This window comes from Phyllobates terribilis, unplaced genomic scaffold, assembly GCF_046119375.1.
Source record: "Phyllobates terribilis strain yellow unplaced genomic scaffold, ASM4611937v1 Scaffold_5__5_contigs__length_657084704, whole genome shotgun sequence".
In the NCBI taxonomy this organism is placed as follows: domain Eukaryota; kingdom Metazoa; phylum Chordata; class Amphibia; order Anura; family Dendrobatidae; genus Phyllobates; species Phyllobates terribilis.
Window position 1 is genome coordinate 515,679,583 of NW_027362765.1, and position 12,790 is coordinate 515,692,372.

At 37.6% G+C, this 12,790-nt stretch overlaps 1 protein-coding gene across 2 annotated transcripts in view; it reads right to left on the minus strand.

Moving 5' to 3' along the window:
* The window catches only part of LOC141273608 (beta-microseminoprotein-like), a 100,817-nt gene that overhangs the window by 46,210 nt on the left and 41,817 nt on the right, over positions 1-12,790 (minus strand). For both annotated transcript variants that reach the window (XM_073685674.1, XM_073685673.1), the window contains exon 2: positions 8,285-8,393. In XM_073685674.1, coding sequence (XP_073541775.1) covers positions 8,285-8,393 — 109 coding nt within the window. The remainder of the gene's footprint in view (positions 1-8,284; positions 8,394-12,790) is intronic.

The following is a 12,790-nucleotide window of genomic DNA, read 5'->3' on the forward strand; positions in this document are numbered from 1 at the left end:
CTGCGTCTGGTCCTGGATCCGACTCATAAAGATTCTGGGCATCAGTGCAGATCATTTCCTCGTCTGGATTCACAGAAGCGCTGGAGCCGACCTCTGATTCCCAGGCTATAGTATGAGTAAACAGCTCTGCAGACTCAACCATCTGTTCTACCTCATACTCAGACGGGCAGCTGGAGATTTGGGAGCTGTGAGGAAGCAAGTGCGATTGGGGTGACACCTCTGAGGACTGGAGTATTTGTGATGTTGAAGTTGATGTGGAGGAGAGCCCACTTAAAGGAGCACTTGATATCCATTGAAGCACCTGCTGTTTTTGTGCCTCATCTGGAATTTGTAGCGATTGGCGTGGCCATAAGAAAGGGATCTTATCACATTGTCCGCTAAAAGAAGTAGACATTTTAGTTTTGCTGGAAGATGGTCTTTCTTCTGCAGATGTTACTGTTGCTTTAACACCTACTCCACGGACACAACCTTTTTTCCCCTTCCCAACATGCCTATTCCCCTTTCCACCAGCAGCAGGCCTTTTTCCACTCATTTTGGTGGTTAACTAATTCACAACTCTGGAGTTGTTTGCACAAAAAAACAATGGATGGGAACCGAGCAGAGCTGAGTGGCCAAACTGTGGTATTAGGCCAAAACTATTGTCTGGGTTAGATGCAGAAAAAAATTATATTCAGTTTGCAACCTGATGGAGATCAGTATAGATGGACTAATAGAACAAGTCCCACACACAGCTAGAAGCCCAAATATTTTTTCAGAGGTAGATGCAGAAAAAAATTATATTCAGTTTGCAACCTGATGGAGGTCAGTATAGATGAACTAATAGAACAAATCCCACACACTGCTAGAAGGCCAAATATTTTTTCAGAGCTAGATGCAGAAAAATATTATATTCAATTTGCAACCTGAAGGAGGTCAGTATAGATGGACTAATAGAACAAGTCCCACACACTGCTAGAAGCCCAAATATTTTTTCAGAGGTAGATGCAGAAAAAAATTATATTCAATTTGCAACCTGATGGAGGTCAGTATAGATGGACTAATAGAACAAGTCCCACACACTGCTAGAAGCCCAAATATTTTTTCAGAGGTAGATGCAGAAAAAAATTATATTCAGTTTGCAACCTGATGGAGGTCAGTATAGATGGACTAATAGAACAAGTCCCACACACTGCTAGAAGGCCAAATATTTTTTCAGAGCTAGATGCAGAAAAATATTATATTCAATTTGCAACCTGATGGAGGTCAGTATAGATGGACTAATAGAACAAGTCCCACACACTGCTAGAAGCCCAAATATTTTTTCAGAGGTAGATGCAGAAAAAAATTATATTCAGTTTGCAACCAGATGGAGGTCAGTATAGATGGACTAATAGAACAAGTCCCACACACTGCTAGAAGGCCAAATATTTTTTCAGAGCTAGATGCAGAAAAATATTATATTCAATTTGCAACCTGATGGAGGTCAGTTTAGATGGACTAATAGAACAAGTCCCACACACAGCTAGAAGCCCAAATATTTTTTCAGAGGTAGATGCAGAAAATAATTATATTCAATTTGCAACCTGATGGAGGTCAGTATAGATGGACTAATAGAACAAGTCCCACACACTGCTAGAAGGCCAAATATTTTTTCAGAGGTAGATGCAGAAAAAAATGATATTCAGTTTGCAACCTGATGGAGGTCAGTATAGATGGACTAATAGAACAAGTCCCACACACTGCTAGAAGGCCAAATATTTTTTCAGAGCTAGATGCAGAAAAATATTATATTCAATTTGCAACCTGATGGAGGTCAGTATAGGTGGACTAATAGAACAAGTCCCACACACAGCTAGAAGCCCAAATATTTTTTCAGAGCTAGATGCAGAAAAAAATTATATTCAATTTGCAACCTGATGGAGGTCAGTATAGATGGACTAATAGAATGATGCTCTGCCCAAAAGGTTTTACTTCACTAGGTGCAGTAAAAAAATTGGTATTCTATACACAGGTGGTGTAGCTTGCAACACAGATAGGCTACTCCACTGACTAACACACTCTGCAATATGCCAAGAAGGATTAGCTTTGCTAGATTTAGCCAAATGCTGTGAAAAAAACTTGCACAGCACTGGCACAGACCTGCCTGGCAAAAACTGATAGGAACTGATGTAACTTAGTCCTGAAAAGGACTGCAATTACAATTAGTCTTTACTCCCAACCTATCTATTTAAGAGCACAGACCTGCCTGATAAAAGTCGTAGGAAATGCTGTAACCTAGTCCTTAAAAGGACTGCATTCACAACTATTCCCTACTCCCAAGCTATCTGTAGAGTTGTGCGAAAATTGGCTTGAAATTAACAAGGTATAGCGCACACAGCAACAGCGGTGCCGTCTAACACGCAGCTGCAGCAGTGAGAAAATGGTGGCGACGGGGAAAATGGCTGGGTCTTATAGGGCAAGGACATGTGACATACACTGCCAATGACACATGCCCTTGCTTGTGTGAAAAAAAGCACTTCGCTCCGTGTGTGCGCTGCTGATAGGCTGACAGATTGCACCTCCCCACTGTAAATGTGGGAAAGAGAAAAAAAAAATGGAGATCTTCATTATTCCTGCAGAGATCCATCCCCTGCCCCTCCCCCCACCCCGCTGTACACTCAAACTGCGTATTAACATTAATTTTCATCATTACTGAGAAAAAATCCAGTTATGATTTTGGTGCACGAACAGTTATCGAACATAACCTCGAACAGCCGAATTTTTTTCAAATCGTTCGTGTTCACCGAACGGCTCGAACACCGCCCAAAACAGCTCGAATTTGAGATTGGCGAACAGTTCGAGTCGAACAACGCTCATCTCTAATCAGGAGCCACATACCCTATAAATTCAGATAATACAATATGAATGCCTAATAAGAGAGACTTAACTTAGATGAATCTTGTTGGTATTCTCAGTAAGGTGCCTCGTGCAAACTGCTCCGCAGATGTGGCAGTGGAGATAGTGATAAAATGCTCAGTGCAAACAGGGGGGATGATGCCCCATTCCCATGAGGTTTGTGCCAAATGGCAGCCACTCGCACTGACCCCTACCCGCACTTATACGTATTAACTATTTCTGGTGTTTTTTGTTTGTTTTTTTGAGGGTCAGTTACATTGGATCTTTTACTCTACTTAAAACATATTATTTATTGTAATGGGAGAGATAGGCAGGGGAAGGGAAAGAAGGACAATAGCAAATTTTATTAAGGAGGAGTGATTAGGAGAGTAAATAGGTATATTCAAATCTAGAATGAAAACAGGAGTTAATGCTGTATAGTTCATTTTCTCAAGAAAAAAAAATTGATCTGCTAAGCAGGTGAAAACATTCTATTACCTATTATTATCTAAAGAAAATACATTTATACCAACTTTATATCCACCAAGAATACACAATATATTAACTTCTAATTACGTTTCTAAAAATGCTACATTTAATAAAACAAACTCTTGTATTCCAAGCCTATATTTCTTTTGCAATTGTTAATTCTCCTATTGCAAAGGATGGATCCCTGTCAGCCAACCAAGGATTTCTCATACAGATTTTTTTTTTCCCTCTTTTCTTTTTGCGATTAGAGGGGACTAGGTGAATGGTGTTGTCAATTCTTTATTCCAGGGGGCCCAATTTTTTGAATATTTGGGAAATCTATTGTGTCTTATGGCGTGATTAAATTCATACACATTATGCATAGCTATTCTTTCTATGATGTCCTCTATTTTTGGAGGATCTTTCCTTTTCCTATGGGATGGAATTAAATGATTTGTTACCATTATTATATGTGAGGCTATATAGATATTTTCTTTTGGTATATCATTTATCCCTATTGCTAGAATTGTTATTTGTGGAGAGAGTCTTACATTATTGTGTGTAATCTGTTGTATCAGTTGTTCCACTTTTTTCCATGTTTCGTTAATGGAGGTACATTCCCAAAAGATATACTTGATGTCTCCTTTTTTCCCGCATTCCCTCCAGCACAAGGGTGACTGTGCTGGGAAGATTTTATTTAGTCTAACTGGGGTAAAATACCATCTTGTGATCGGTTTATAATAAGTTTCATGCAGCGTAGCGCATGTATTGGATTTATATACTGTTTTAATAGATTTTTCCCATTGTTCTGAATCTTGAGTAAAGTTCAGATCTTTCTCCCAGTTTGTCATGTTAGGTGTCTTTTTAAGATCAGAGTCATTATTAAAAAAGTTTATATATACTACATGTTTTCCATTTTATTTCATTCTTGGGTTCCTCGATCATAGTGATTATTGGATTAGGTATTTGTAATTGTTGGTTCTGTTTTTCCTTTTTTGTTTTGTTTATGTATCTTTTAATGTCCCAATATTTTACGAACTCTGTATCAACTAGTTTATATTTTTCTTGTAGTATATAGAAAGGTAATAGTTCTTTAGTTCCTTCTTGATATAGGTAATCTAAGTGATTGACACCTTTTTTTCCCATTCCTCTAATGTTACATATGGTAATTCTAATTCCAGAATCCTTATTGGAATATTTTTTATTTTATCCTGGATTGGATAGTCTATTAGTTTTTTGTTTAGAAGTTTCCATGATCTAATTGAAGCTTGTAGGGTTGGAAATTGTGGTTGAAGAGATCAATCTAAGATATGGGCTAAAATTAGAGATTTTAATGATTTGTTATTGTTTAATGTTTTTTCAAGTAATACCCATCCTGTGTTATCATTACTGTTGATCCATTTTTGACTTTGCTTGATTAAGTTGGTTAGATAGTAGTTCATGATATTAGGTACACTTAAGCCTCCATTTTTTTTTCTGTTTTTGCAGTGTAGCATTAGCAACTCTTGGTCTTTTACCGCTCCAAATAAATCACGAAACTTGGGTTTGTAATTTCAGTAGCTAGTTTTGAGAAACTTCAAAGGGGATTGTTCTAAATACATACAGTATTTTAGGGAGACAAAACATCTTATACGTCAATATTTTTCCCAACCAAGATGGGTCTTGTTTGCAAACTTTGTGATATCAACCTTCATGTTGTTCTGAATTAAGGCCAGATTTGTATCTATTAAGTCTTTTGTTTTCCTAGTTATTTGAATTCCCAAATATGGTATAGTGTCTTTTTCCCATACATACTTGAATTCTTTCTCAATACTCTCCTTTTGTTCCTCATCCAAGCATAAATCCAAAATTTGTGATTTGTTCTGGTTGATTTTATAAAACGAGACCTTGGAAAATTAATCTATTGTTTTGGTTATCTCTCTAAGTGATTCTAGAGGGTTAGTTATGGTGAGAATTACATCATCTGCAAATAGACTTATTTTATAGTTTCTGACTTTTGTTGGAATACCTTTAATTAGTAGATTTGTTCTAATTTTTTCTGCAAATGGTTCCATTACTATTGCAAATAATATGGGGGAGAGAGGGCAACCTTGTCTCGTTCCATTGATGATGTTAAAGATTTCCGAAGTAGTTATTTGTTATTATTTTAGCTGAGGGATTTTTATACAGTGACATTATTCCATTCATGATGAGACCAGTAAATCCAAAATTTTCAAGGGTGGAAGTGAGAAATCCCCAATGAATCCTATCAAATGCCTTCTCCGCATCCAGGGTGAGGAGCAGAGAAGGCATTTGCTCAACCTCTACTAGGCTAATGAGGTTGATAAGCTTTCTGGTAGCATCAGAGGCCTGTTGACAAAATACAAATCCTACTTTGTCTTGGTGTATAATTTTGGGTAATATTTTTTTTAAATGCACTTGCTTTTTATTTATTTACAGCAGGATTTATGTTTATTTTGCTTCTTGTAGGTTTTTCTGATTCATGGCCATTGTGAAATATGCATTTATGTGCTGCATGTATACCAACTTAACCAAGCTCAAATTTTGTGTTTTTCTATGTATTTTTAGCATTCTGTGCAAACCTAGGTGTGGCCTCCCTTCTTAGAGCTGAATGAAACATTTAAAGCTTCCCTAGGCTGGTGTTCACAGTTTGAGACTCAGTCCTTTGTCTGCCCTTATTCACACACTGAGTTCAACTTTGACACATGGTAAGGTTTTTAATATTAGACAGTGTAGGACCGTCCCAAGCAGGTTCACCTTATCGATGGTGGGATAGCGTTCATACTATTTTTGATCAAAAACAGTGTTACTAAGAACCCTATTTTATTTAAATGCACTTGCTTTTTATTTATTTACAGCAGGGTTTATGTTTATTTTGCTTCTTGTAAGTTTTTCTAATATTTTTTTTAGCCTATTGGCAATAGCTTTTGAATATATTTTGATGTCCGAATTTAGTAGTGATATGACCCGGTAATTTTTTACTAATGTTTGGTCACCTTTGTTTTTTGGTATGACTATTATACTTGCTTCTATCATTTCTTTTGGAATGTTTCCTTCAATTAAAAAAGTGTTGAATGCTCTAGTTATACGGGGAGTTAATTTGTTTGTGTATGCCATATAATATTTGTTACTGAACTCATCTGGGCCTAGGGCCTTATTGTTTTGAAGGGTACTTATAATTTCTTCTATTTCAGGTTCTGTAAATGGTTTTAGACTTTCTAGTTGTTTTGAATCAAATTTTGGTAACTGTAAATTCTTAAAAAAGTTGTTTATGCTTTTTTCTGTTGGTTGAGTTGTTTGTTTCTCGTTTTTTAGATTATATAATGCCTCATAGTATTCTGCAAATGCTTTTGATGTATCTTTTGGGTGTTCATGTCTTTCTCCTTTCTCATTTTTGATTAGTGCAATTCTTGATTTGACTTTTTACTCTTTGATCCTCCTTGTCATGAGTTTTGTTGGTTTATTATTAGAAAAATAGTAATTAATTTTCATATTCCTGATGTATTTATCGTCTTAGTCTGATAAACAGGCTTTAAGTTCTATTCTTAACCCTATGATTTTTTTATGAAGGTCTGGTGATTCTTGCTGGACCTTTAATGCATTTTTTATTTGTTTTGTAATTTCCACAATTTTTTTCCTTTTTTTTCCTCTGATATCTCGATGAGATCTTAATTAATATCCCTCTCATAACAGCCTTGTGGGCACTCTCGATTGTATGTGGTGATAAATTATTTGATGAATCGTTACATTTGAACTTTTAATGATACCAATAAACATAAATTTTAGGTATTTTTTTGGTAAGGCTAGTGTCACACAAGCACATTTTCACTCATTTGAGAGAATCAGGCCGATTAGGCAAATAACACTGTGATCAGAGTTTGATCAGCATTTGATCATAGTGTGATCTTATTCTCTCGAATGAGGAGAAGATGTAAAAAAACAATTTCTCCATCATCTCCACTCTCTCAGTCCATGGAAATACGTGTGCAATCCAATGGTTTCCATGGACTTAATGACTTGTATGGTCAAGTACAATCCGAATATCGGATCAAAATCGGGCATGCAGCGATCTTTTCACTCTCCCGGCTCTGTCCAAGCAAAAAATTGGACATGTGTGTGGCCCCATAGCTTAACATTCGTCCGAGTACAATCCGATGTTTTGTCAGATTGCACTTAGATCGAAAATACGGTCATCTGCACATGCTCAAAGTCTGAGTTGTCCTAACTGAAATGTCATATTTGGGCTTAATAAAGTCCTCATTACACAGGTGTTTTTTGAGTTCTGCCTTTTTTATTATCTATCAAAAAGAAAATATCAAGCAGCACATGGAAAAATATGGGTGCCTGTCCTCCTGGTATGTACCAACCTTGTATATAAAAATATTAAATGGGCAGCACTCCCTCCAAAAAAGTATTTTATTCGCTCAAAAAGGCTAAGGCAACCTTTCGGCTCTGTTGTGTGAACCTTTCTCAGAAAGACTAACACAACAGAGCCGAAACGTTGCCTTAGACCTTTTGAGAGGATAAAACACTTTTTTGGAGGGTGTGCTGTCCGTTTTATATTTTTATCTATCTCTATCATCCGCTATACAATGGTAGTTATACAGGTTGTAAAAGGGTGAATATTCAGGCATTTAACATCCTCTCACGTAGCATAAAATGTGTTGGCTACCTGATTTTCCGGTTTCAGGCGTAATACAGGTGTGATATATGGACTCCATACAATATGGTCTGTCCGATATTTTATATCATATATTTATATGGCAACAGACATACAAGTTATGAAATGTCTTTATAAAATGCTTTGTTTTTTCATTTAGTATACTAGAACTGCCTTAATGATTTCTTCCTGAAATTTCATGAATTATTGGACAAATGTCTAAACATATTTTAGAGAAACCAATTTAGATGTTTGTGAATTACCAAGAATCACATTAGGACTGTTGGTGAAATATTCACTTACCCTTGAGCGTCTCGCCTTCAATCAAAGCTGGAGGTAATGCAGAATAGCAGCTTGCATTACAAAGACCAATGAAGACTCCAGCACTGAGTAGAAGAGACACAAGACACTTCTGAAAGATACATAGAAACAATATACACTTGTTACTGTTTTTTAATGTAGGATCAGGTATCTGTCCACTACCAGTGTTGTGATTTATTCTTTACCACGGATTACTTCAGTAGACAAATCCATATTTATCATATTTATTATAGTGTGCATTATATTTTTAAAACCCATCCACATGAAAAGTTTCCTCCCATTACTGTCCCTCTGCTATTCTAGTCTGCTCACATCCTTGTATCCATCATGCCTATCCTTCTAGAAAATATTTCATATGGCACTAATCAAGGTCAGAAATGATCGTGCATGTGCTGTTTGCTCTCTGTCCGGTGAATGCAAGTATTTTCCTATTGTGTGCAACAGTCTCTATGACAAACAATATTTATTTATTTATTTTCCTCACTTATATAGCGCCATTAATTCTACAGTGCTTTACAGACATTATGGGCACTGTCCCCATTGGGGCTCACAATCTAAATTCCCTATCAGTATGTCTTTGGAGTGTGGGAGGAAACCAGAGAACCCGGAGGAAACACATGGGGAGAACATACAAACTCCTTGCAGATGTTGTCCTTGGTGAGATTTGAACCCAGGACCCCAGCGCTGCAAGACTGCAGTGCTAACCACTGAGCCACCGTGTTGCCCAATATATGTATATACTGCATGTGATTGCACATGTACTCCACATCTCTTTTTAGTGGTGGCTGCAAGTAGCCAATCTTTAATCTTAAACCCCTTTACCCTCGAGGGTGGTTTGCACGTTAATGACTGGGCCAATTTTTACAATTCTGACCACTGTCAGTTTATGAGGTAATTACTCTGGAACGCTTCAACGGATCCCACTGATTCTGAGATTGTTTTTTCATAACATATTGTACTTCATGACAGAGGTAAAATTTCTTTGATATCACTAGCGTTTATTTGTGAAAAAAAACGGAAATTTGGTGAAAATTTAGAAAATTTTGCAATTTTCAAACTTTGAATTTCCATGTCCTTAAATCAGAGAGATATGTCACACAAAATAGTTAATGAGTAACATTTCCCATATGTCTTGTTTACATCAGCACAATTTTGGAACCAACATTTTTTTTGTTAGGGAGCTATAAGGGTTAAAAATTGACCAGTGATTTCTCATTTTTACAACAAAATTTACAAAACCATTTTTTAAGGGACCACATCACATTTGAAGTGACTTTGAGGGTCCTTTACGACAGAAAATACCCAAAAGTGACACCATTCTAAAAACTGCACCCCTCAAGGTGCTGAAAACCACATTCAAGAAGTTGCTTCAGGTGCTTCACAGGAATTTTTGGAATGTGGAAAAAAAAATGAACATTTATTTTTTTCACAAAAATGTTAATTTAGACCCCAATTTTTTTATTTTCTCAAGGGTATCATTAAAAAATTAACCCCAAAATTGGTTGTGCAAGTACTCCTGAGCACGCTGATACCCCATATGTGGTTGAAAACCACTGTTTGGGCACACGGCAGGGTTTGGAAGGGAAGGAGCACCATTTGACTTTTTGAATGTAAAATTTGTTTGAATAATTAGCGGACGCCATGTTGCATTTGGGGAGCCACTAATGTGCCTAAATAGTGGAACCCCCCCCCCCAAGTGACCCCATTTTGGAAACTAGACACCCGGGAACTTATCTAGATGTGTGGTGAGCACCCTGAACCCCCAGGTGCTTCACAGAAGTTTATAACATTGAGCCGTAAAAATAAAATGTTCAAATTTTTCCAACAAAAATGTTTTTCAGCCTCCAACTTTGCATTTTCTTAAGGGTAACAGGAGAAATTGCACCATGCAATTTTTTGTGCAATTTCTCCTGAGTAAGCCGATACCCCTTATGTGGGGGTATCCCACTGTTTAAACGCACAGCTGGGTTCGGAAAGGAAGCAGTGCCATTTGACTTTTTGAATGTAAAATTTTCTTGAATAATTAGCGGACATCATGTTGCGTTTGGGGAGTCCCTGATGTGCCTAAACAGTGGAAACCCCCCAAGTGACTAGATTTTGGAAACTACACCCCTCAAGGACTTTATCAAGGGGTATAGTGAACATTTTGAACTCAGAGGCACGACACAGAATTTGATAACATTAGGTCATCATATTGAATAAGTTTTCATTAGTCTTGAGCGCAAGTGCTCGTTACTTGAGTTTGCATCAGGTGCTAGGGTATGCACCAACTATCGTGAGTGCTCAAGTGACATGCTCGAGTCCCCGTCCGCATGTTTCATGGTTATTATACACCCAAAAAAAACCATGCGGGGATCGCTCATGCATGGCAGACAATCCCCGCGAGTTTTTTTGGCTGTATAAGAGCTGCAAAACATTTGGTTCGGAGACTCGAGCATGTCACTCAAGCACCCGCTATACTCGGTGCATATCCGAACACCCGATGCTAACTCAAGTAGCGAGCACTTGCGCTCAACATTAGTCGCCATATCGTCATCATTTTTTTTCTTTACTTCTGAAAAAATCCCCACCCCAGCACAAGCCTAACCCCAACCCTAATACAACCCCAACCCTAGCCTTAGCCCAACCTTAACCCTAGCCAACCCTAACCCTAGCCCAACCCTAACCCTAGCACAACCCTAACCCTAGCACAACCCTAACCCTAGCAGAACTCTAACCCTAGCACAACCGTAACCCTAGCCCAACCCTACCCCTAGCCTAATCCTAGCACAACCCTAACCCTAGCACAACTCTAGAGTTTATTTTTTACACCGTTACTCATGCGGTATAAGTGATTGAACGACTTTATTCTTCGGGTCGGTGCAATTACAGCGATACTAGATTCATATCAGGTTTTTATGATTGACAGCTGTCACACACTAAAAAAACATTTTTTTTTGCAAAGACTAGTTTTTGCATCGCCATATTTTGAGAGCTATAATTTTTCCATATTTTGGCCGACAGAGTCACGTGATGGCTTGTTTTTGTGGGACAAGTTGACGTTTTTATTGGTACCATTTTCGGGCATGTGACATTTTTTGATCGCTTTCTATTCCGATTTTTGGGATGCAGAATAAACAAAAACCAGCAATTCAGGAATTGCTTTTTTGTTTTTTTTATGCCGTTCTGCGTGTGGTAAAATTAATAACGCAGCTTTATTCTTCGGGTCAGTACGTTTACAGCGCTACCACATTTATATATTTTTTTAATGTTTTGGCGCTTTTACACAATAAAAACTATTTTATAGAAAAAAGAATTGTTTTTGCATCGCTTTATTCTGAGAGCTATAATTTTTTTTATTTTTCAGCTGTTGGAGCTGTATGGTGGCTTATTTTTTGCGGGACAAGATGACGTTTTCAGCAGTACCATTTTTATTTACATTCGTCTTTTTGATCGCGCTTTATTCCACCTTTTGTTTGGCGGTATGATGTTAAAGCATCGTTTTATGTTTCGTTTTTTTTTTACCGTGTTCACTAAAGGGGTTAACTAGTGAGACAGTTTTATAGGTCAGACCGTTCCGGACGCGGCGATACCAAATATGTGTACTTTTATTGGTTTATTTTTATTTTTTTTCATAAATTATTTATTTATGGGTACAATATATATCTTTTGTTTTTTGATCATTTTTTATATTTTTACAATCTTTTTTTTTTTTTTTCACTTTCTGACATTTTTATTACTTTTACATATTGTCCCACTATGGGACTTTCACTTTTTGCAGCCTGATCGGCTGTATAGCATAGAGAGCAGCAGCTCCCTATGCTATGCAGCCTGTCAGCGCTGCACAGGGAGAAGTTACTTTGGTCGTGCACTGCATATGACCAAATTAACTTCCTGCCTTCCTGGTGACCCGGATGTTGTCATGATGACATCGGGTCACCATTACAACATCCGGGACCGGACTCAGACGCCGCAGGACGCCGGCAGAGAAGGTAAATATCGCGCTTACCTCCTCTTGCCACCGTAATGCTGCGATCGATTTCGATCGCAGCATTTCGTGGGTTAATGTGCAGGGAGCGGTGCGGGACCGCTTCCTGCACATAGCACCGGGTGTCAGCTGTGACAATCAAGCAGTGCGGGCGAAATTGCCAAGGCGTACTAATACGTATCTGGCCCATAAGGCCCAGAGCACAGATACGTATTAGTACGCCTTGGGATGGAAAGGGGTTAAAATCTATGGCCTGATTACTTACTGCATTTGTGCCAGTTTTTGGTCTAGTGCTTTTACCCTTTTTTTATATGTTCCAAATGCTTCTTTAGGTTAGCGCCTTTGTTGAAATCTATTTTATGTGTTCACTTGTGTGGTTTTTGTTAATGTCCATGTGGCATGATTTTTGTTTTCCAGATGTTTTAACTGATTCATTAATTGTGGCTTATTAAAATGTACTCCAATTACATGTTGGAGTGATTTTATGTACCTTTTTGTTTTTTTTTTTCTTTCAAATACTG